At 48.1% G+C, this 25,424-nt stretch overlaps 1 protein-coding gene across 5 annotated transcripts in view; it reads left to right on the top strand.

Annotated features, from left to right (window-relative positions):
• The first annotated feature begins 234 nt into the window (after positions 1–234).
• LOC139265159 (calcium-binding protein 39-like) overlaps positions 235–25,424 on the top strand; it is a 128,399-nt gene continuing 103,209 nt past the window's right edge. For 3 of the 5 annotated variants that reach the window (XM_070882073.1, XM_070882074.1, XM_070882077.1), the window contains exons 1-2: positions 292–303; positions 24,153–24,229. Coding sequence is in view for 1 of the 5 variants with exons in the window: in XM_070882075.1 (XP_070738176.1) it covers positions 24,215–24,229 (15 nt within the window). In the remaining 4 variants the exon portion in view is untranslated. Of the gene's footprint in view, positions 304–24,152; positions 24,230–25,424 lie in introns of those variants that run through there. The other 2 variants (XM_070882075.1, XM_070882076.1) reach the window with 2 other exon arrangements.

Raw genomic sequence — 25,424 nt, forward strand, 5'->3', positions numbered from 1 at the left:
CGGGTTGAGGGGGTGTTGGGAGGAGGGGTGGGTTGGCAGTTCGGGGGTCGCTCACTCACCGCTCGCTCGCTCGCTGTCCGCGCGCCGACTCTCTGACGCTCCCGGAGCCGTTGCGCGCGCACCCGGCTGCCTCAACGTCACCGCGCTGTGCGCGCGGGTGGTTCGGGCTCCGTCCACATTCGCTTTTGATTGGACCATCCGGGCTTCAGTCCCCGCCCCCACTCGCTTCTCATTGGACCAACTATGCGTCAGTCCGGCTGACGGCTGCAGGCGGGAGCGGGTTTGAGGATCGGACTGTGCACGGTGAGTGAGCCCAGGGCCCCACACCGTCAGCCAGCCGCGGGATGTCGGGCCCACATCCAGTCTCCATCCTCCCCTCCCCCTCCCTCATTTCGCTCCCTAAATTCTTCCTGTAGGACATCAGGCCGCATTTTACCGAGGTCGTAGGTCCCGATATGCACCACGACCTCCAGCTGTTCATCCCCCCCCTAGGATGCCCTGCGTTTGCTCTGTGACATCCTTGACCCTGGCACCAGGGGGGCACAAAATTCGGGAGTCACGTCTACGGCTGCAGAAACGCCTGTCTGTTCCCCTGACTATAGAATCATAGAAACATAGAAAATAGGTGCAGGAGTAGGCTATTCGGCCCTTCGAGCCTGCACCACCATTCAATAAGATCATGGCTGATCATTCATCTCAGTACCCCTTTCCTGCTTTCTCTCCATACCTCTTGATCCCTTTAGCCGTAAGGGCCATATCTAACTCCCTCTTAAATATATCCAATGAACTGGCATCAACAAATCTGCGGTAGAGAATTCCACAGGTTAACAACTCTGAGTGAAGAAGTTTCTCATCTCAGTCCTAAATGGCTTACCCCTTATCCTTAGACTGTGTCCCCTGGTTCTGGACTTCCCCAACATCGGGAACATTCTTTCTGTATCTAACTTATCCAATCCCGTCAGAAATAAAAAAGGGAAGGTGGCTCAACCGTGGCTATCTAGGGAAATCAGGGATAGTATTAAAGCCAAGGAAGTGGCATACAAATTGGCCATAAATAGCAGCGAACCCGGGGACTGGGAGAAATTTAGAACTCAGCAGAGGAGGACAAAGGGTTTGATTAGGGCAGGGAAAATGGAGTACGAGAAGAAGCTTGCAGGGAACATTAAGGCGGATTGCAAAAGTTTCTATAGGTATGTAAAGAGAAAAAGGTTAGTAAAGACAAACGTAGGTCCCCTGCAGTCAGAATCAGGGGAAGTCATAACGGGGAACAAAGAAATGGCAGACCAATTGAACAAGTACTTTGGTTCAGTATTCACTAAGGAGGACACAAACAACCTTCCGGATATAAAAGGGGTCAGGGGTCTAGTAAGGAGGAGGAACTGAGGGAAATCTTTATTAGTCGGGAAATTGTGTTGGGGAAATTGATGGGATTAAAGGCCGATAAATCCCCACGGCCTGATGGACTGCATGCCAGAGTACTTAAGGAGGTGGCCTTGGAAATAACGGATGCATTGACAGTCATTTTCCAACATTCCATTGACTCTGGATCAGTTCCTATCGAGTGGAGGGTAGCCAATGTAACCCCACTTTTTAAAAAAGGAGGGAGAGAGAAAGCAGGGAATTATAGACCGGTCAGCCTGAGCTCAGTAGTGGGTAAAATGATGGAATCAATTATTAAGGATGTCATAGCAGCGCATTTGGAAAATGGTGACATGATAGGTCCAAGTCAGCATGAATTTGTGAAAGGGAGATCATGCTTGACAAATCTTCTGGAATTTTTTGAGGATGTTTCCAGTAAAGTGGACAAAGGAGAACCAGTTGATGTGGTATATTTGGACTTTCAGAAGGCTTTCGACAAGGTCCCACACAGGAGATTAATGTGCAAAGTTAAAGCACATGGGATTGGAGGTAGTGTGCTGACGTGGATTGAGAACTGGTTGTCAGACAGGAAGCAAAGAGTAGGAGTAAATGGGTACTTTTCAGAATGGCAGGCAGTGACTAGTGGGGTACCGCAAGGTTCTGTGCTGGGGCCCCAGCTGTTTACATTGTACATTAATGATTTAGACGAGGGGATTAAATGTAGTATCTCCAAATTTGCGGATGACACTAAGTTGGGTGGCAGTGTGAGCTGCGAGGAGGATGCTATAAGGCTGCAGAGTGACTTGGATAGGTTAGGTGAGTGGGCAAATGCGTGGCAGATGAAGTATAATGTGGATAAATGTGAGGTTATCCACTTTGGTGGTAAAAACAGAGAGACATTATTATCTGAATGGTGACAGATTAGGAAGGGGGAAGGTGCAGCGAGACCTGGGTGTCATGGTACATCAGTCATTGAAGGTTGGCATGCAGGTACAGCAGGCGGTTAAGAAAGCAAATGGCATGTTGGCCTTCATAGCGAGGGGATTTGAGTACAGGGGCAGGGAGGTGTTGCTACAGTTGTATAGGGCCTTGGTGAGGCCACACCTGGAGTATTGTGCACAGTTTTGGTCTCCTAACTTGAGGAAGGACGTTCTTGCTATTGAGGGAGTGCAGCGAAGATTCACCAGACTGATTCCCGGGATGGTGGGACTGACCTATCAAGAAAGACTGGATCAACTGGGATTGTATTCACTGGAGTTCAGAAAAGTGAGAGGGGACCTCATAGAAACGTTTAAAATTCTGACGGGTTTGGACAAGTTGGATGCAGGAAGAATGTTCCCAATGTTGGGGAAGTCCAGAACCAGGGGTCACAGTCTAAGGATAAGGGGTAAGCCATTTAGGACCGAGATGAGGAGAATCATCTTCACCCAGAGAGTGGTGAACCTGTGGAATTCTCTGCCACAGAAAGTAGTTGAGGCCAATTCACTAAATATATTCAAAAGGGAGTTAGATGAAGTCCTTACTACTCGGGGGATCAAGGGGTATGGCGAGAAAGCAGGAAGGGGGTACTGAAGTTTCATGTTCAGCCATGAACTCATTGAATGGCGGTGCAGGCTAGAAGGGCTGAATGGCCTGCTCCTGCACCTATTTTCTATGTTTCTATGTTTCTAATTTTATATGTTTCTATGAGATCCCCCCTCATCCTTCTAAACTCCAGTCGATCCAGTCTCTCCTCATATGTCAGTCCTGCCATCCCAGGAATCAGCCTGGTGAACCTTCACTGCATTCCCTCAATAGCAAGAACGTCCTTCCTCAGATTAGGAGACCAAAACTGAATATAATATTCCAGGTGAGGCCTCACCAAGGCCCTGTACAACTGCAGTAAGACGTCACTGCTCCTATACTCAAAACCCCTAGCTATGAAGGCCAACATACCATTTGCCTTCTTCACCGCCTGCTGTACCTGCATGCCAGCTTTCAATGACTGATGTACCATGACACCCAGGTCTCGAGTCACCTCCCCTTTTTCTAAACTGCCGCCATTCAGATAATATTCTGCCTTCATGTTTTTGCCCCCAAAGTGAATAACCTCACATTTATCCACATTATACTGCATCTGCCATGCATTTGCCCACTCACCGAACCTGTCCAAGTCACCCTGCAGCCTCTTAGCATCCTCCTCACAGCTCACACCGTCACCCAGCTTAATGTCATCTGTAAACTTGGAGATCGTACACTCAATTCCTTCATCTAAATCATTGGTGTATATTGTAAATAGCTGGGGTCTCAACACTGAGCCCTGCAGCACCCCACTAGTCACTGCCATTCTGAAAAGGACTCGTTTATCCCAACTCTCTGCTTCCTGTCTGCCAACCAGTTCTCTATCCACGTCAATACATTACCTCCAATACCATGTGCTTTTATTTTGCACACCAATCTCTTGTGTGGGACCATGTCAAAAACCTTTTAAAATTCCAAATACACCACATCCTGAACTTAAGAAAAGGTAACTTCGATGGTATGAGACGTGAATTGGCTAGGATAGACTGGCGAATGATACTTAAAGGGTTAACGGTGGATAGGCAATGGAAAACATTTAAAGATCACATGGATGAACTTCAACAATTGCACATCCCGGTCTGGAGTAAAAATAAAACGGGGACTGTGGCTAACAAGGGAAATTAAGGATAGTGTAAAATCCAAGGAAGAGGCATATAAATTGGCCACAAAAAGCAGCAAACCTGAGGACAGGGAGAAATTTAGAATTCACAGAGGAGGACAAAGGGTTTAATTAGGAGGGGGGAAATAGAGTATGAGAGGAAGCTGGCTGGTAACATAAAAACTGACTGCAAAAGCTTCGATAGATATGTGAAGAGAAAAAGATTAGTGAAGACAAACATCATTCAGAATCAGGTGAATTTGTAATGGGAAACAAAGAAATGGTAGTTGAACAAATACTTTGGTTCTGTCTTCACGAAGGAAGACACAAATAACCTTCCGGAATTACTGGGGGATCGAGGGTCTAATGAGAAGGAGGAACTGAAGGATATCCTTATTAGGCAGGAAATTGATAGGATTGAAGGCCGATAAATCCCCAGGGCTTAATAGTCTGCATCCCAGAGTACTTAAGGATGTGGCTCAATAAATAGTGGACGCATTGGTGATCATTTTCCAACAGTCTATCTACTCTGGATCAGTTCCTATGGACTGGAGGGTAACTAATGTAACAGCACTTTTTGAAAAAGGAGGGAAAGAGAAAATGGGGAATTATAGACCAGTTAGCATGACATCAGTAGTGGGGAAAATGTTGGAATCAATTATTAAAGATGAAATAGCAGCGCATTTGGAAAGCAGTGACAGGATCAGTCCAAGTCAGCATGGATTTATGAAAGGGAAATCATGCTTGACAAATCTTCTAGAATTTTTTGAGGATGTAACTAGTAGAGTGGACAAGGCAGTGGACAGCATCCACCACCACCAGGAACATTTTACCGAGAAACGGGCCTGCATAGTCGACATGGATCCTCGACCATGGTCTGGAGGGCCAGGACCACAAACTTAGTGGTGCCTCTCTAGACGTGTTGTTCAACTGAGCACATACGCTGCATTGCCGTACACAGGACTCCAAGTCAGAGTCGATACCGGGCCACGACACGTAGGATCTGGCTATCGCTTTCATCATTACTGTACCCGGGTGTGTGCTGTGGAAATCCGAGCTGAACGTCTCCCTGCCTTTTTTTGGTAGCACTACGCGGTTACCCCACAACAGGCAGTCTGCCTGAATGGACAGCTCGTCCTTTCGCCGCTGGAATGGCTTGATTGGCTCTTGCATTTCAACGGGGATGCTGGCCCAGCTCTCATGCAGTACACAGTTTTTTTTACTAGGGACAGCAGAGGATCTTGGCTGGTCCAAATCCAAATCTGGCGGGCCGTGACAGGTGATTTGTCATTTTCAAACGCTTCCATGACCATCAACAAGTCTGCGGGCTGCGCCACCATCAATAAGTTTGGAGGCTGTGCCATTTCCACCCTCGTGGTGGGCAATGGTAGCCGACTGAGAGCATCCACAAAGTTCTCGGTGCCTGGCCTGTGGCGGATGGTATAGTTATATGCTGATAGCGCGAGTGCCCACCTTTGTATCCGGGCTGAGGCATTAGTATTTATCCCCTTGTTTTCAGCGAACATGGATGTGAGGGGCTTATGATCGGTTTCCAGCTCAAATTTGAGGCCAAACAGGTACTGATGCATTTTCTTTACCCCGAACACACACGCTAATGCCTCTTTCTCAATCATGCTGTCGGCCCTCTCGGCCTTAGACACGCTCCTGGCAGCATAGGCGACAGGTTGCAACTTCCCTGCAACGTTGCTTGTTGTAATACACACCCGACTCCGTACGACGATGCGTCACATGCGAGCACAAGTCTTTTACACGGGTTATACAATATAAGCAACTTGTTGGAGCATAAAATGTTTCTGGCTTTCTCAAAAGCAATTACTTGTTTTTTTCCCCCATACCCAGTTCTCACCTTTATGCAACAACACATGTAGGGGCTCTAAGAGGGTGCTTAACCCCGGGAGGAAGTTACCAAAATAGTTGAGGAGTCCCAGGAATGACCGCAGCTCCGTGACGTTCTGTGGCCTGGGCACGTTCCTGATAGCCTCTGTCTTGATGTCTGTTGGCCAAATGCCGTCCGCCGCGATCTTTCTCCCCAAAAACTCCACTTCTGTTACCATGAAGATGCATTTCGACCTCTTCAGCCGCAGCCCTACGCAATCCAGTTGCTGGAGGACCTCCTCCAGATTTTTTAGGTGCTCGGCGGTGTCCCGACCCGTGACCAATATGTCGTCCTGAAAGACCACCGTGTGTGGTACCGACTTGAGTCGGCTCTCCATGTTTCTGTGGAAGATCGCTGCAGCCGACCGAATTCCAAACGGGCATCTGTTGTAGATGTAGGCCCTTGGAAGACTCCTCCAGCTCCTGCGTCATGTAGGCTGAAGTCAGGTCGAGCTTGGTTCCTGCCAGCGTCGCAAATAGGTCATCTGCCTTATGTAGTGGGTATTGGTCCTGTAGCGAGAAACGATTAATAGTTACTGACCGTGCCATCACTTTTGAGTACTGGAACTATCGGGCTGGCCCACTCACTGAATTCCACTGGGGAGATGATGCCCTCGCGTTGCAGCCTGTCCAGCTCGATTTCCACTCTCTCCCTCATCATGTGAGGTACCGCTCGCGCCTTGTGGTGAATGGGTCGTGCCTCTGGGACCAAGTGGATCCGCACCTTCGCCCCGGAAAAGATTTCAATGCCTGGCTCAAAAAGGGAAGGAAATTTGTTTAGAACCTGGGTACATGAGGCCTCATCGACATGTGATAGCGCTTGGATGTCATCCCAGTTCCAGCGGATTTTGCCCACCAGTTCCTTCCAAGCAGTGTGGGGCCATCGCCCGGGACAATCCAGAGTGGCAGTTCGTGCACCGTGCCCTCGTAGGTGACCTTGACCATGGCGCTGCCCAGGACTGTGAGAAGTTCTTTGGTGTACGTTCTCAGTTTCGTGTGGATGGGGCTCAGGGCTGGTCTGAATGCCTTGCTGCACCACAGTCAAACATCTTTTTACTCATGATGGATTGGCTAGCGCCAGTGTCCAGTTCCATGGCTACGGGTAAGCCATTCAATTTTATGTTTAGCATTAAAGGTGGACATTTCGTCGAAAATGTGTGCACCCCGTGTACTTCAGCATCTGCCTCCTCTCTCTGAGGCTTGAAATTGCTTTGATCCACCATGGACCGATCTTCCTCTGCCATGTGGTGGTTAGCAAGTTTTGCAGAGCTTGCAGCTCGTTTGCAAGCTCGTTGGAGGTGCCCCATTGTTCCACAGCTCTTGCAAACATACCCTTTGAAGCGGTATGAATAGGCTGAATGGAAGCCTCCACAATGCCAACAAGGTGTGAATTGCCTTGCATTCATCCTTTGTTGGGGACGCTGAGTCATCTGGGTCACCTGAGGCATGCTGGCAGTTGCAGACTCGTGGGTTCTGCCCTGTACATTTCTGCTTGCAAACACAGTTCCAGTTAACTTATGAACATTGCTAGCACTTGTATGCTGAGAGATTTGTTTGGTGTTATCACTGGTGGACTATCGCAATGGCCTTACTGAGGGTCGGTGTCCCTACAGTCAAAAGTTTTCGTAGGATGGTCTCGTGTCCAGTGCCCAGTACAAAAAGGTCTGAGCATTTGCTCCAGGTAGCCATCAAACTCACATTGTCCTGCAAGTCGCCTTCGCTCGGCGACGTAGATCGCCACTTCCTCACCTTCAGATCACTGGCACGTGTAGAACCGATACATAGAAACATAGAAAATAGGTGCAGGAGTAGGCCATTCGGCCCTTCTAGCCTGCACCGCCATTCAATGAGTTCATGGCTGAACATTCAACTTCAGTACCCCATTCCTGCTTTCTCGCCATACCCCTTGATCCCCCTAGTAGTAAGGACCTCATCTAACTCCTTTTTGAATATATTTAGTGAATTGGCCTCAACAACTTTCTGTGGTAGAGAATTCCACAGGTTCACCACTCTCTGGGTGAAGAAGTTCCTCCGCATCTCGGTCCTAAATGGCTTACCCCTTATCCTTAGACTGTGACCTCTGGTTCTGGACTTCCCCAACATTGGGAACATTCTTCCTGCATCTAACCTGTCTAACCCCGTCAGAATTTTAAATGTTTCTATGAGGTCCCCTCTCATTCTTCTGAACTCCAGTGAATACAAGCCCAGTTGATCCAGTCTTTCTTGATAGGTCAGTCCCGCCATCCCGGGAATCAGTCTGGTGAACCTTCGCTGCACTCCCTCAATAGCAAGAATGTCCTTCCTCAGGTTAGGAGACCAAAACTGTACACAATACTCCAGGTGTGGCCTCACCAAGGCCCTGTACAACTGTAGCAACACCTCCCTGCCCCTGTACTCAAATCCCCTTGCTATGAAGGCCAACATGCCATTTGCTTTCTTAACCGCCTGCTGCACCTGCATGCCAACCTTCAATGACTGATGTACCATGACACCCAGGTCTCTTTGCACCTCCCCTTTTCCTAATACCTCGCCATCAGCACGCTCTCCCTCGGGTTAAGATGCTCCTGAACCAGTGTACACAGCTCCTCATACGACTTATCTGTGGGTTTCACTCCGCGGAGCCAGAAGATTCTTCATGAGGCTGTCGGTCGGTGCCCTGCAGACTGAGGAAGACCACTCTCCTTTTTGCAGCGCTTCCTTCTCCGTCCAGCTTGTTGGCTACAAAGTACTGGTCTAGCCGTTCGACATAGGCGTCCCAGTCCTCACCCTCTGAGAACTTCTCCAGGATGCCCAGCAAAGGTTGCTGCATCTTTGCGTTGGATTCGTATTCACGTCGCCAGTTATTGTGTTCCGAACACAGATGAGGCTGCACACAGGGAGGCTAAAGTAACAGTGACCTCAGTCTTTAATAAGACACTCCAGAGTGAGGAACAGGCCTTAGGGGTCGGCTTATATACAGTGCTCCCAAGGGATGCTGGGATCCCTTGGGACTTCAGGGGATGCGCTCCCTGGTGGCGGAACATGGGAGTGCATGCTTTACAGATACACAACAGCATGCATCCCTAATTTCTTGTTTGATGCTGTCCCCAACCTCACTACTACTGTTTGGTAGTTTGTACACAACTCCCACTCGCGTTTTCTGCCCTTTGGTATTCTGCAGCTCAACCCATACAGATTCCACATCATCCAAGCTAATATTCTTCCTTACTATTGCGTTAATTTCCTCTTTAACCAGCAACGCTACCCCATCTCCTTTTCCTTTCTATCTATCCTTCCTGAATGTTGAATACCTCTGGATGTTGAGTTCCCAGCCTTGGTCACCCTGGAGCCATGTCTCCGTAATTATATCATATTCGTTAATAGCTGCCTACGCAGTTAATTCGTCCGCCTTATTACAAATACTCCTTGCCTTGAGGCACAGAGCCTTCAGGCTTGTCTTTTTAACACACTTTGCCCTTTTAGAATTTTGCTGTAATGTGGCCCATTTTGCTTTTTGCCTTGGGTTTCTCTGCCCTCCACTTTTACTTTTCTTCTGTCTATCTTTTGCTTCTGCCACCATTCTATTTCCATCTCCCTGCATAGGTTCCCATCCCCCTGTCATATTAGTTTAACCCCTTCCCAATAGCACCAGCAAATACGCCCTCTCGGACATTGGTTCCGGTCCTGCCCAGGTGCAGACCACCCGATTTGTACTGGTCCACCTCCCCCAGAACCGGTTCCAATGTCCCAGGAATTTGAATCCCTCCCTCCTGCACCACTCCTCAAGCCACGTATTCCTCTTAGCTATCCTGTGATTCCTACTCTGACTAGCACGTGGCACTGGTAGCAATCCTGAGATTACTACCTTTGAGGTCCTTTTTAATTTAACTCCTACTCCCTAAATTTAGCTTGTAGGACCTCATCCCGTTTTTTACCTATATCGTTGGTACCAATATGCACCACGACAATTGGCTGTTCACCCTCCCCCTCCAAAATGTCCTGCAGCCACTCCGAGAAATTCTTGACCCTTGCACCAGGGAGGCAACATACCATCCTGGAGTCACAATTGCGGCCGCAGAAACGTCTATCTATTCCCCTTACAATAGAATCCCCTACCACTATAGCTCTCTCACTCTTTTTCCTGCCCTCCTGTGCAGCAGAGCCACCCATGGTGCCATGGACTTGGCTGCTGCTGCCCTCCCCTGGTGAGTCATCCCCTCCAACAGCACCCGGGGCTTTACTACAGCTTTTTTGTTTTTCGTCCCTCCCCGCTGTGCAGCTGAGCCACCCGTGGTGCCTTGGAATTGGTTCTGGATGCACTCACCAGAGGCATCCAGTGGATGTGATGTATTTGGACTTTCAAAAGGCTTTTGACAAGGTCCCACACAAGAGATTTGTGTGCAAAATCAAAGCACATGGGATTGGGAGTAATATACTGACGTGGATAGAGAACTGGTTGGCAGACAGGAAGCAGAGAGCCGGGATAAACGGGTCCTTTTCAGAATGGCAGGCAGTGACGAGTGGTGTGCCGCAGGGCTCAGTGCTGGGATCCCAGCTATTTGCAATATACATCAATGATTTGGATGAAGGAATTGAATGTAATATCTCCAAGTTTGCAGATGACACTAAACTGGGTGGCGGTGTGAGCTGTGAGGGGGATGCTAAGAGGCTGCAGGGTGACTTGGACGGGTTAGGTGAGTGGGCAAATGCATGGCAGATGCAGTATAATGTGGATAAATGTGAGGTTATCCACTTTGGGGGCAAAAGCGCGAAGACAGAATATTATCTGAATGGCGGCAGATTAGGAAAAGGGGAGGTGCAACGAGACCTGGGTATCATGGTTCATCAGTCTTTGGAAGTCGGCATACAGGTACAGCAGGCGGTGAAGAAGGCAAATGGTATGTTGGCCCTCATAGCTAGGGGATTTGAGTATAGGAGCAGGGAGGTCTTACTGCAGTTGTACAGGGCCTTGGTGAGGCCTCACCTGGAATATTGTGTTCAGTTTTGGTCTCCTAATCTGAGGAAGGACGTTCTTACTATTGAGGGAGTGCAGCGAAGGTTCACCAGACTGATTCCCGGGATGGCAGGACTGACATATGCGGAGAGACTGGATCAACTGGGCCTTTATACATTGGAGTTTAGAAGGATGAGAGGGGATCTCATAGAATCATATAAGATTCTGATGGGACGGGACAGGTTAGATGCGGGTAGAATGTTTCCGATGTTGGGGAAGTCCAGAACCAGGGGACACAGTCTTAGGATAAGGGGTATGCCATTTAGGACTGAGATGAGGATAAACTTCTTCACTTTAATATGCACATAGATTGGGCTAACCAAACTGGAAGCAATACGGTGGAGAGGATTTCCTGGAGTGCATAAGGGATGGTTTTTTAGACCAATATGTTGAGGAACCAACTAGGGGGGGAGGCCATCTTAGACTGGGTGTTATGTAATGAGAGAGGATTAATTAGCAATCTCGTTGTGCAAGGCCCCTTGGGGAAGAGTGACCATAATATGGTGGAATTCTGCATTAGGATGGAGAATGAAACAGTTAATTCAGAGACCATGGTCCAGAACTTAAAGAAGGGTAACTTTGAAGGTATGAGGCGTGAATTGGCTGGGATGGATTGCCGAATGATACTTAAGGGGTTGACTGTGGATGGGCAATGGCAGACATTTAGAGACCGCATGGATGAAGTACAACAATTGTACATTCCTGTCTGGCATAAAAATAAAAAAGGGAAGGTGGCTCAACCGTGGCTATCAAGGGAAATCAGGGATAGTATTAAAGCCAAGGAAGTGGCATACAAATTGGCCAGAAGTAGCAGCGAACCTGGGGACTGGGAGTAATTTAGAACTCAGCAGAGGAGGACAAAGGGTTTGATTAGGGCAGGGAAAATGGAGTATGAGAAGAAGCTTGCAGGGAACATTAAGACGGATTGCAAAACTTTCTATAGATATGTAAAGAGAAAAAGGTTAGTAAAGACAAACGTAGGTCCCCTGCAGTCAGAATCAGGGGAAGTCATAACGGGGAACAAAGAAATGGCGGACCAATTGAACAAGTACTTTGGTTCGGTATTCACGAAGGAGGACACAAACAACCTTCCGGATATAAAAGGGGTCGGGGGGTCTAGTAAGGAGGAGGAACTGAGGGAAATCCTTATTAGCCGGGAAATTGTGTTGGGGAAATTGATGGGATTGAAGGCCGATAAATCCCCAGGGCCTGATGGACTGCATCCCAGAGTACTTAAGGAGGTGGCCTTGGAAATAGTGGATGCATTGACAGTCATTTTCCAACATTCTATTGACTCTGGATCAGTTCCTATGGAGTGGAGGGTAGCCAATGTAACCCCACTTTTTAAAAAAGGAGGGAGAGAGAAAACAGGGAATTATAGACCGGTCAGCCTGACATCAGTAGTGGGTAAAATGATGGAATCAATTATTAAGGATGTCATAGCAGTGCATTTGGAAAGAGGTAACATGATAGGTCCAAGTCAGCATGGATTTGTGAAAGGGAAATCATGCTTGACAAATCTTCTGGAATTTTTTGAGGATGTTTCCAGTAGAGTGGACAAGGGAGAACCAGTTGATGTGGTATATTTGGACTTTCAGAAGGCGTTCGACAAGATCCCACACAAGAGATTGATGTGCAAAGTTAGAGCACATGGGATTGGGGGTAGTGTGCTGACATGGATTGAGAACTGGTTGTCAGACAGGAAGCAAAGAGTGGGAGTAAATGGGTACTTTTCAGAATGGCAGGCAGTGACTAGTGGGGTACCGTAAGGTTCTGTGCTGGGGCCCCAGCTGTTTACATTGTACATTAATGATTTAGATGAGGGGATTAAATGTAGTATCTCCAAATTTGCGGATGACACTAAGTTGGGTGGCAGTGTGAGCTGCAAGGAGGATGCTGTGAGGCTGCAGAGCGACTTGGATAGGTTAGGTGAGTGGGCAAATGCATGGCAGATAAAGTATAATGTGGATAAATGTGAGGTTATCCACTTTGGTGGTAAAAACAGAGAGACAGACTATTATCTGAATGGTGACAGATTAGGAAAAGGGGAGGTGCAAAGAGACCTGGGTGTCATGGTACATCAGTCATTGAAGGTTGGCATGCAGGTACAGCAGGCGGTTAAGAAAGCAAATGGCATGTTGGCCTTCATAGCAAGGGGATTTGAGTACAGGGGCAGGGAGGTGTTGCTACAGTTGTACAGGGCCTTGGTGAGGCCACACCTGGAGTATTGTGTACAGTTTTGGTCTCCTAACCTGAGGAAGGACATTCTTGCTATTGAGGGAGTGCAGCGAAGGTTCACCAGACTGATTCCCGGGATGGCGGGACTGACATATCAAGAAAGACTGGATCAACTGGGCTTGTATTCACTGGAGTTCAGAAGAATGAGAGGGGACCTCATAGAAACGTTTAAAATTCTGACGGGGTTAGACAGGTTAGATACAGGAAGAATGTTCCCAATGTTGGGGAAGTCCAGAACCAGGGATCACAGTCTAAGGATAAGGGGGAAGCCATTTAGGACCGAGATGAGGAGGAATTTCTTCACCCAGAGAGTGGTGAACCTGTGGAATTCTCTACCACAGAAAGTTGTTGAGGCCAATTCACTAAATATATTCAAAAAGGAGTTAGATGACGTCCTTACTACTAGGGGAATCAAGGGGTATGGTGAGAAAGCAGGAATGGGGTACTGAAGTTGCATGTTCAGCCATGAACTCATTGAATGGCGGTGCAGGCTAGAAGGGCCGAATGGCCTACTCCTGCACCTATTTTCTATGTTTCTATGTTTCTATGTGAGCGACTCGAAAAGCAGATCGCGAATCTGTATAGACATTAGCTGTCTGTCCTTCTGCTATTCGACATGCTTCTGATAGGGCCCGTAACTCGGCCTGTTGTGCTGATGTTCCTGAGGGTAAACATCCTTTTGCCACTACCTCATATCAGATTGTAACTGCCCATCCTGCTTTTCTGGTACCATTGTCAACAAAGGAGGAACCATCTGTAAACAGGATGAGATCTGGTTTGTGCAGAGGCTCCTCTGCTGCTAAGGCTGCTTCTTCTGTTTCTTTTAAAATCTCCACGCAGTCACGCTCTTCACATTCTCCCCCCTCTTGCTCCCTCGATTCTGACATCGGGAGCATAGTTGCGGGATTAACCGGGCTGGCCCGGACGACATGGAGACTAGGAGCTTCAAAAACTGCTGTCCAGCAGGTCCATCTAGCTGCCGTCACCTGAGACATTCTATTCATAGACAGCAAAGCGTGTACGGTGTGGGGACACTTGACAATCAGCTTTTGGTCGAGGACTAGACCCGCAGTGATCATTACCACTCGACATGTAGCTTCCATGGCCCTTAGGCAACTTCCCCATCCGAGGGCAACTGCATCCAGTTTTGACGAATAATAGCCAATAGGTCTTTGCCGATCCCCATGTTCTTGTGTCAATATAGCTGTCATATATCCTTCTTTCTCATGGACAAGCAGGGTAAATGGTTTACCACTGTCGGGGATTCCGAACACAAAGCCTTTTTCAAACTCAGGAAGGCCTCTTGCTGTTCCTTAGTGAGGGTGATGGCTTCTTTAGAGGCACGTTTCCCCTTTAAGATATCATTCAATGGCTGAGCAAGCTGTGTGAAGGAGTCAATCCAATTTCTGTTAAAGTTACACAATCCCAAAAAAGACCTTAGTTCCTGAATAGTGGTGGGTTTTTTAGCAGCCCGAATGGCTGCAGTTCTATCCTGGGTAAGTTCTCTCTTTCCTTGTGAAATCTTGTGTCCCAAGTATATAACCTCTTCTTGGGATATTCGTGCTTTGTCGATGCTGGCTTTATGTCCTTTCACCCAAAGGTGGTCCAGCAAAGCTCGTAAATCTTGTTCATGCTGTTCTTCCGTGTTTGAAGCTAGCAGGATATCGTCTACATATTGGATGACAGGGGAGGTAATTCTCGCAAATGGCTTTGTAAAGCCATGTGGAATACCGTAGGGCTGTTGTGGAAATCCTGCGGTAACCGGGTCCAAGTATACTGTTGCCCTTGGACAGTGAAAGCAAACCACTGTCGAACCTCCGGTGCCAGAGGCACCGACCAAAATCCGTTGGCCATATCGAAAACCGAGAAATACTTATGTTCCGGTTTGAGGGCATTAAAAATGGTGGAGGGATATGCGACCAAAGGAGCTTTTTGATCAATGCACTCGTTAGCTTTCCTATAATCGACAGTCAAACGCCAAGTCTCATTAGATTTCTGTACCGGCCACACGGGGCTATTGGAGGAGCTATGCGTTTTAATAAGCACCCCTTGTTTCTCCAATTGCTGAATAACCGGTAAGATTCCCGCGATGGCAGTTGGACTGATGGAATACTGTTTAGTGCATGGAGGCTTGGACCCGGTAAATGACGCAGGCTCCATCTGGAGTAGGCCACAATCGTTCTTATCTTTAGCCCATATCGGGTGTTCCTTCAATTCTTCTTTCTTCAAAGTTCTAATTGACCATGTCACCCGACCATCCTCAAAATGCAACAATGAATCTACTTGGATTAGAACGTCCATTCCCAAAAGGGGTTGATCTACTGGACCTATCCAAACCGGCGTGGTTAGTTCATGTGGACCCAGCCCTTTAAGTACCAGTGTTGTCCTTTTAATTTCCATTTTATGGCCCCCAACTCCATAGGCTGTACGTGCCCTACCATCCAACGGCAAAAAGTCTCCATATTGTAGGGTTAAGCATGTTAATTCTGCCCCTGTGTCTAAAAGACAGTCCACATCCTTATCGCCCACCCTCACAGTTATATATAGCCCATCTCTATATTAGTGCGAGGAGGGAGGCCAGGGTGGGCTCTAATCGTTTTTTGCTATACCAAGTAACTCCTTCTGTTGTTGTATTGTCAGTCGCTTAAATGCTTCTATGAGGTCATTATCTTGTAACAAGCCTGGTTTGTTAGCTGAATTGTATCCCTGGCTGTGTCTTCTTCCCCGGCCGCGACCTTGCTGTTTTGCCCTGCACATCTTGGCCCAGTGACCTTCTTTCCCACAGTAATGACATTTTCCGGGTAATTTTCCTAATAACTGTTTATCGGAATCCTGGGATTTCTATCCCACAGCCTGCAGGGCTCGGACTTTCGCTCCCATATCCCGATCTAATTGGTTACATCGATCCACCAATGCTGCAAAGGTAGTTCCTCTACCTTCCCAGTCCGGTGACACTACCTTAAGCATTTTGGACAGTTCTGGCTTTAGACCTGCCATGAAAGCTGCTTTCAGGGGTTCAATCACTTGTTCATCCATTTCCTCATCCGTATTATTCATACTCGAATGTTCTAGCCACGTGCATCTAAACCGCTTGTCATACTCCAGGAGCTTCTCTGTTCCTTTCTGTTGGCAAGCTGCAATTTTTCCCCAGTCTGTCTTAGCTGGACTGAAGGCTTGCAGCCAGTGTTTAATCGCCTCCCACCCTGCATCTAATTCTTGCTCATCCTGCCCCAAAGCTTCTGCTACCTTGTCGTGCAATTTTCTTCCCTGTGTTTTTGGCACCATTATGGTCAAAATTTGCACTCCGTCCCAGGGATGAAGTTGATATATATTTCTTAAGCGGTCCAATTGGTCCCACATTTTCACTTCCACTTTCTTTGGATTGGGCAACTCCTTGGACCATTTATCAATTTTCTCTGGGTCTGCCGGATCATGAACTAAATATTTTGCCACACCCTTTTCTTCGTTGTTTTGGTTCCGTCCTCATCCGCAGTCTCTTCTGATTTGACTACAACTCGTCTTTTTTTAAACGGGGCAAAGCGCACCCCTAATTCTTCATCCTCCGACCCTGTTTCGTCGGAGGACTCAGAATCCGTATCTATTCCTCGGTCGTGTCTTCGGGTTTTCGCTTTTAATTTATCCAAACATGGGTACCCTGGGAATTGACCGATACATTTTCCTTTTCCTATTACTGTCTCTTGACCTAATGATTTTTTCCATTCTTTAATTTCACCTTTAAGATCTTTAACTTCCACTTCCAACTTTTCATTTTCAAGCTTTTTCTGTCGCAGCTGTTCACAAACCGCTTGCAATTGGTCCTTTGTACTGGTCAGTTCTCGATCATGTTGGGAACGCGTTATAATTTCATTCCGCTGTCAGATCTGTCTCATAACAGCTAAGGACCATTGGGTTCGCTCTTTATTTTTCATACGGGTCGTTTTTCCCCAGACCCTTTTAATCTCGTCCAAGGACCATTGTTCTTTGGAGGTTCCGTACTTTTGTTCGATCTTAATACAGGTTTTAGATAAGTTGAATTGTTGCTCTATGTATTCTTTCAACTGTTCGAGGATTTCATCTGTCGAAACCTCAGGTGTTGCCTGCCCACCTTTAACAGTTGTAGGCAATCCTTTGCTCTTATCTCCTGCTGTCATAATACTTATTTCTTTACTGGGGTCTCAAGTCGTAGGCTTTCCAGCCGATTAATTAACTAACACACCGCCGAAGTTAGACGTCTATGGGAGCTCGAGCCATCTACCAACTGGAGGGTTCGCAAACCGGAGGCTTTCGAAATCGCGTAGAAGGAGAGGCAAATTTAGACTTTTGACCGAGGACTTATATAAAGAGGAGTCCTTATCTCAGTATGTAGGTCCGATGTCCAAAATTCAGTTTCTTCCCTCAGCAATCCTGTTCGCGACGCCAAAATTGTTAGATCTATTAATTTTCAATGAAATGCGAACTCCGGTGATATTTTAACATCATTTTATTCTGGCAGCTGCAACAAGCTCTGGCCTTATGCCAGGTTCTTTGTCCTTCTGAGAACACATGGCAAAACATGGCTGTACTTATACCTGGCTCAGTTTACAGAAAAGAACGCGCCTTCTTTGACCTTATTAGCTCAATTAGTATACTGTATTCTTTAATTGGCTCGCTGCCAAAGGTTCTGAAATGTCAAGTTGATTGATGACTTAATGCAATGTGCTGAGTTGCACGTAGAAGCTCTAACTGGGGGGTCTGTGTATTCTCACAGCCTGTCTGTCTGTAGCCTGTTTGAATTCTCTATCAGTTTCTCTGTCTTCCGACCTCTCGGCCTCCGAACTCCCGGCCTACTTAAAAAGAAATAGAGAAAAGAGAGCTACTTACCAACTCACCTCAATGACCTCCCGGCCTCTGAGCTCCTGACTCGCCGACCTCAGGGCCTACCTACTCGCCGACCTCAGGGCCTACCTACTCGCCGACCTCAGGGCCTACCGACTCGCCGACCTCAGGGCCTACTCGGGGCCTACCGACTCGCCGACGTCGGGGCCTACTGACTCGCCGACCTCGGGTCCTATCGACTTGCCATCCTCGGGGCCTACCAATTCGCCGACCTCGGGGCTTACCGACTCGCCGATCTCGGGGCCTGCCGACTCCCCGACCTCGGGGCCTGCCGACTCGCCGACCTCGGGGCCTGCCGACTCACCGACCTCGGGGCCTATCGACTTGCCGTCCTCGGGGCCTGCCGACTCGCCGACCTCGGGGCCTGCCGACTCGCCGACCTCGGGGCCTGCCGACTCCCCGACCTTGGGGCCTGCCGACTCGCCAACCTCGGGGCCTGCTGACCTCGGGGCCTGCCGACTCGCCGACCTCGGGGCCTGCCGACTCATTGACCTCAGGGCCTGCCGTCTCGCCGATCTCCTGAACTCGGACTCTCCCGCTCTCGTCACGGACTCTCCCACTCTCGTCACGGACTGTGCTTGAACTGTATAAAACACTAGTTAAGCCACAGCTGGAGTGCTGCGTGCAGTTCTGGTCACCACATTACAGGAAAGATGTGATTGCACTCGAGAGGGTACTGATATGTCCTTACTGTACAATATAGATGCACACGAGGCCCATACTTGATAGAAGGTCACTCTGTGACCAGTTAGCTTTATTATCAAGACCTCAAGTGATGAAGGTAGGTGGAGCTTCCCCTTTTATACCTGAAAGTCCAGGTTAGGAATGTCTCCCATAAGTTCGCCCGTTATGGTCAATGTTCTCAAGGTGTACAACTTAGGTCGGCTTATACATGGGTTACAATGATAGTTGAATACATGCCATCACCTCTCCCCCAAAGTCTTATTGGGATCGCAGGTTAAGTCTCTCTGGTGGTTTACGCTCCCTTGTAGAGCGCCTGAGTTGGGGCTCCGGTTGTTGGGGGCTGGCCAGTGTGTCTGCTGTTTGAGGTGCCTCAGGCCTGTCCGGACTGCCCACAGTGACTGGGCTCTCCTCCACTTGGTTCCGGTGTTTGGTCACCTGTGGTGGAGTAAAGTCGACGTCATGTTCTTCCTCTGCTTCTTCTATGTGGTTGCTGAACCTCCTTTTAGTTTGATCCATGTGTTTGCGGCAGATTTGTCCATTGGTAAGTTTAACTACCAAAACCCTATTCCCCTCTTTGACAATCACAGTGCCTGCAAGCCATTTGGGACCTGCAGCGTAATTAAGGACAAAAACAGGGTCATTGACATCAATACATTGCGCTCTCGCATTCCTGTCATGGTAGTCACATTGTGACTGACGCCTGCTCTCAACAATGTCTTTCATAGTAGGGTGTATAAGGGATAACCTGGTTTTGAGGCGTCCTTTTCATTAGCAGCTCTGCGGGTGGAACCCCTGTGAGCGAGTGTGGTCGGAATCTATTGGCCAACAGAAGGTGTGATAAGCGGCTTTGTAGGGAACCCCCTTGGATTCTGAGCATCCCCTGTTTGATTAACTGCACTGCTCGTTCCGCCTGGCCGTTTGAGGCCGGCTTGAACGGTGCCGTTCTGACATGGTTGATTCCATTGCCTGCCATGAAGTCCTGGAATTCAGTGCTTGTGAAGCATGGGCCATTGTCGCTGACCAAGACATCCGGTAGACCATGGGCGGCGAACATTGCCCATAGACTTTCTACCGTGGCAGAGGATGTACTTGAAATTAAAATGGCACACTCAATCCATTTGGAGTAGGCGTCTACTACAACCAAAAACATTTTTCCCATGAAAGGACCTGCGTAGTCCACCTGGATGCGTGACCATGGCTTGGCGGGCCAGGACCAGGGGCTAAGAGGGGCTTCCCTGGGTGCGTTGCCCAGCTGAGCACACGTGTTGCACCTGTGAACACAAAGTTCCAGGTCTGCATCTATCCCTGGCCACCAAACGTGTGACCTGGCCTTCATCATGACAATGCCCGGGTGCTCATTGTGATGTTCTCTGATAAACACCTCTCTGCCCATCTGGGGCATGACTACTCGGTTTCCCCACAGTAGGCAATCGGCCTGAATCGAGAGTTCATCCTTGCGCCAATGAAACGGTTTAAATTTCTCAGGGCATGCCCCATTCAGGACACATTTCTTGACTAAAGTCAGTAGCGGGTCTTTATTTGTCCAGACTTTAATTTGACGGGCTGTCACAGGTGAGCCTTCGCTTTCGAAAGCTTCAACAGCCATGACCATTTCAGCATCATGCTCAGTTGCCCCCTCAGTCGTGGCTAGTGGGAGTCTGCTGAGTGCATCGGCGCAGTTTTCAGTGCCCGGTCTGTGGCGAATTGTGTAGTAATAGGCGGCTAACGTGAGTGCCCACCTCTGTATGCAGGCTGATGCATTTTCGCATTTATGGCCTTGTTGTCGGCCAAAAGGGACGTTACGGGTTTGTGATCTGTCTCCAGCTCAAATTTCCTGCCAAACAGGTACTGGTGCATTTTTTTTTACTGCATATACACATGCTAGCGCTTCCTTTTCTACCATCCCGTAGCCCCTTTCTGCCTGGGACAGACTTCTGGAGGCATAAGCTACCGGCTGTAACTGACCATTGGCATTCACATGCTGCAACACACAACCAATCCCATAGGACGACGCATCGCACGTTAAAACAAGTTTCTTACACGGGTCATATAACGTTAACAGTTTGTTGGAGCATAACAAATTGCGTGCTCTATCAAAAGCCCTTTCCTGGCTGTCCCCCCAGACCCAATCGCGACCTTTGCGTAGGAGCACGTGTAGCGGCTCTAACAGCATGCTCAATTTGGGAAGAAAGTTACCAAAATAGTTCAGGAGCCCCAGGAACGAACGCAGCTCCGTCGTGTTACGGGGTCTGGTTGCTCTCTGGATCGCTTCCATTTTGGACGCAGTAGGTCTGATCCCGTCTGCTGCTACCCTCCTCCCCAGGAATTCTACCTCTGGAGCTAAGAAGACGCACTTTGCCTTTTTCAGTCGCAGCCCTACCCGGTCTAGTCTGCTTTGCACCTCCTCCAGGTTGTGGAGGTGTTCTTCAGTATCGTGACCGTGATGAGGATGTCGTCTTGAAAAACCACCGTCCTTGGAATCGACTTGAGGAGGCTTTCCATATTTCGCTGAAAGATCGCGGCGGCCGAACGAATCCCGAACAGGCATCTGTTGTACTCAAACAACCCCTTGTGTGTCGTGATGATGGTCAGCTTCTTCGATTCATTCGCCAGCTCCTGGGTCATGTAAGCTGAGGTCAGGTCCAATTTTGAAAAAAGTTTGCCACCGGATAGCGTCGCAAAGAGGTCCTCCACTCTCAGTAGCGGGTACTGGTCTTGGAGTGACACCCGATTGATGGTGGTCTTGTAATCGCCACATATCCTGACCGACCCATCCGCCTTGAGCACCGGCACGATCGGGCTTGCCCAGTCACTGAATTCGACTGGCGAGATGATGCCTTCCCTCAGTAGGCGGTCCAATTCGCCTTCTATCTTTTCCCGCATCACGTACGGCACTGCTCTGGCCTTGTGGTGTATTGGCCTGGCGTCCGGGTTTATGTGAATCACTACCTTGGCCCCCATGAAATGCCGATGCCGGTTTGAAATAATGAGTCAAATTTGTCCAGGATCTGTGAGCATGATACTCGCTCCACAGAAGAAATTGCATTGACATCGCCCCATTTCCAGTTCATGACAGCAAGCCAACTCCTCCCCAGTAGTGCAGGACCGTCCTCCGGGACAATCCAGAGTGGCAACCTGTTCTCCGAATCTTTGTGGGTCACGACTACCGTGGCCTTGCCTAGCACCGGAATGATCTCCTTTGTATATATCCGTAGGTGTGCGTCAATCGGCAATAATTTTGTCTCCTGGCCTTGGACATCCACAATCTTTCGAACTGTTTGATACTCATCAGAGACTGGCTGGCCCCCATGTCTCGCTCCATTAATACTGGGATGACATTGAGGAGCACTTTCATCATTATCGGTGGCGTTCTGGTATATGAACTGTATATGTGCTCCACATGAACTCGCTGAACTTCAGCTTCCAGCGATTTCCCCCAGTATTCAATTGGCCTCGTAGAGCTTACATCGGGCCATTCCTCCTCATACATCAACCTGGCCGCTTCCAGCACAAACGCGCCAAGTGACCGCTGACGTTGCAGTTTCTGTAGGTATATTGCTGATACCTGCAAGCTCTGGCTGGGTGTTTGCCTCCACACCTCCAGCATGAGCTGGAGGCCCCGTTGTTGGAAACAAAAGGTCCAGCAGCAGTCGATCATCTCTGACTGTCTCTGTAACTGTCCTTAAGCACACTATTAACAGGTGTTGATGGCCCCATTACTGGCCGCATTGTCCATTGCGATGGCATGAATCGCCATTCAGCTAGCCATTGTTTCTGTTGAATTCCCCCTTTGGGTTCGACTACATGCTGGGGCATGTCCGATTGTCCTTGTCTGCCTCGAGAACTGTGTGCCGCATTAACAATGTTGACTCCCTGTTATTTGCCGCATTTGAGCCAAGATTTTGTCATACATCATTCTGGTCTCTTCCTCCTCTGAGATAAATGTCTGGGCTATCAGAGCCGCCGCTTCCAAGTCTTTGGTCTCAATCAGTTTCCTGAAAACCCCAGCATGCCCGATGCCCTCAATAAAAAAGTCTTGCAGCATCTCCGCTCTGCATGCATCTGGGAACTTACATAGGCTTGCCAGTCACCGGAGATCTGCCACGAAGTCTGGAACGCTTTGCCCTTCTTGCCGCCGGTGCGCATACATCCGGTGTCTCGCCATGTTGCATGCTGCTCGCCGGTTTAAGGTGGTCTCCGATCAACTTACTGAGCTCTTCGAATGTCTTGTCCGCCGGCTTCTCTGGCGCTAGAAGGTCCTTCATCAGGGAGTACGTTCTGGATCCACAAACCGTCAGGAGATGAGCCCTGCGTTTGTCGGCCGAATCCTGTCCCAACCATTCCTTAGTAACAAAACTTTGCTGTAGTCTCTCAATAAAGTCGTCCCAATCATCACCAACACAGTACCTCTCTTCTGTGCTGCTAGTGGCTATGCTCGTGTGGTTTAAATCCCAGTTTTTCATCGCCAATGATATGTCCTTACTATACAGTATAGATGCACACGAGGCCCATACTTGAGAGAAGGTCACTCTGTGACCAGTTACCTTTATTACCAAGACCTCAAGTGATGAAGGTGAGTGGACCTTCCCCTTTTCTACCTGAAAGTCCAGGTTAGGAGTGTCTCCCACAAGTTCACCCCCTTGTGGTCAATGTTCTCAAGGTGTACAACTTAGGTCAGCTGAGACATGGGTTACAATGATAGTTGAATACATGACAGGTACAGAGGAGATTTACGAGGAAAGATTGGATGGGTTGGGTTTGTTTTCTTTGGAACAGAGGAGGCTGAGGTGTATAAAATTATGATGGGCCTGGGTAGAGTGGATATGAAGGACCGGTTTCCTTTAGCAGGGATAATACATTGTGGTCACAGTTACAGACGATGTAATTTGTGATGGGTTAGGGCCATTTTATTACAGTGGTACAGACCAAAGTCTGATTGGAGAGGTTCAAACATGGAGTGGCAGGAAAGATGGGCACGGATTTGACAACATGTTCAAAAACATTGGTGAGGAAAGGGAGATTGGGGATGGGGCGGTCGTTTTCAAGGGCAAAGGGGTCAAGGGTGGGATTTTGAGGAGGGATTTTTTGGTCTTTGCAGTCGGCTAAGATTTTAGCACCTTTACCTCCTCCATTCGATTAAGCAGTTCAGAGAAAGATTGCACATAAGCTTTTCAAAAGCCCCTCTTTAATGGTCTTTGCAGTGTTCAGCGTTACGAGTATACCAAGAAACTTCTGGGTTTCACTGTAAATATCTGTAGAATATTCAGTCCACCACTCATTATTGAAAAAATACTTGATGGCGCAGAATAACTGCAAGCAAAAATATATAAAGCTCTTGTGAACTGATACCAACCAATATCATCAAAACTGATTATTTATTTTCTATTGGTGACATGTGTCTTTGTTCTACATTTGTAATTGTTCTCCCTTTATATTCCTCTTCTGAAGGTGACAGTTCATACTCGGACATGGTTCCATGAGCAAGAGTGACCTTCCAGCACTTTTCCCAAATGACCACATTTGATGTAAGTCTATCTGTGAAAACAACAGCAACTTGTATTTATACAGCGCCTTTAACATAGTAAAACATTCCAGGCCGCTTCACAGAAGTATTATAAGATAAAACACTTTGACACCAAGCCACATAAGGAAAAATTAGAGTAGGTGGTCAAATAGAGGTTTTAAAGAGCATCTTAAAGGAGGAAAGAGGGGCAGAGAGGTTTAGGTTTTGGAATTCCAGAGCTGAGGGCCTTGGCAACAGAAGGCACTGCCACCAACAGGGATGCTCAAGAGGGCAGAATTAGAGGAGCACAGACATCTCGGGGGAGGGGGGGGAAGAGGGAGGGGCTGGAGGTGATTACAGAGATGGGGAGGGGCAAGGCCATGGAGGGATTTGTAAACAAGGGGGAGAATTTTGAAATTGAGGCATTGCTTAACCGAGAGCCAATGTAGGTCAGCGAGCACAGGGGTGATGGGTGAAGAGACTTGGTGCAAGTTAGGACACTGGCAGCCGAGTTTTGGTAGGGTAGAATGTGGGAGGCCAGCCAGGAGTGCATTGGAGTAGTCATGTCTAGAGGTAATAAAGACATGGATGAGGGCTTCAGTAGCGGATGAGCTGAGGCAGGGGTGGAGACGGGTGACCTTGGGGGTAACAAGCTAAGCTTGATTGTGTCGAAACCCAGTGTTCGCATGTGCACTTTCAGCAGGGGAAACACATGACAATTAAAATCATCCTTTCAATGTAGTAAGGAAACACACCATAATTTTAACTACAATGGACACCACTATATAATAGTTTAATTAATACTTCAAAATAATGGTGGGTGTCACTTTTGAACAATCCCATTGGCCAGTAGTGACCTATCAAATCTTAGTAAAGTTTTTAAGCAATCTATTTGGCAAATGGAGTCGCCTATCGAGCAATCTAATAACTGCAGCTAGTCACAGGACTGAACTAATTGTTCCTTGTTTGATTGGCTTGGGCTTAGAGCGGAAACAGAGCAGCACCATTCTATTTATACAATCTTGCCCTCTTGGTCTTGGGTAATTGCTGCTCAATTGGAAGGATATGAATGAAAAATCAAGTATCATTACTTCCCTGATAATCATGTGACTGTAACAAAGAATTACATCACAATACTAAGTGACATCCTAGGAGCAGTTTCAGCTGATTTTCTTGGGCGACAAAGAAAAAAATCCCTTCAAAATATGTGAGCAAGA

The sequence above is a fragment of the Pristiophorus japonicus genome, chromosome 6, assembly GCF_044704955.1.
Source record: "Pristiophorus japonicus isolate sPriJap1 chromosome 6, sPriJap1.hap1, whole genome shotgun sequence".
Lineage (NCBI taxonomy): Eukaryota > Metazoa > Chordata > Chondrichthyes > Pristiophoridae > Pristiophorus > Pristiophorus japonicus.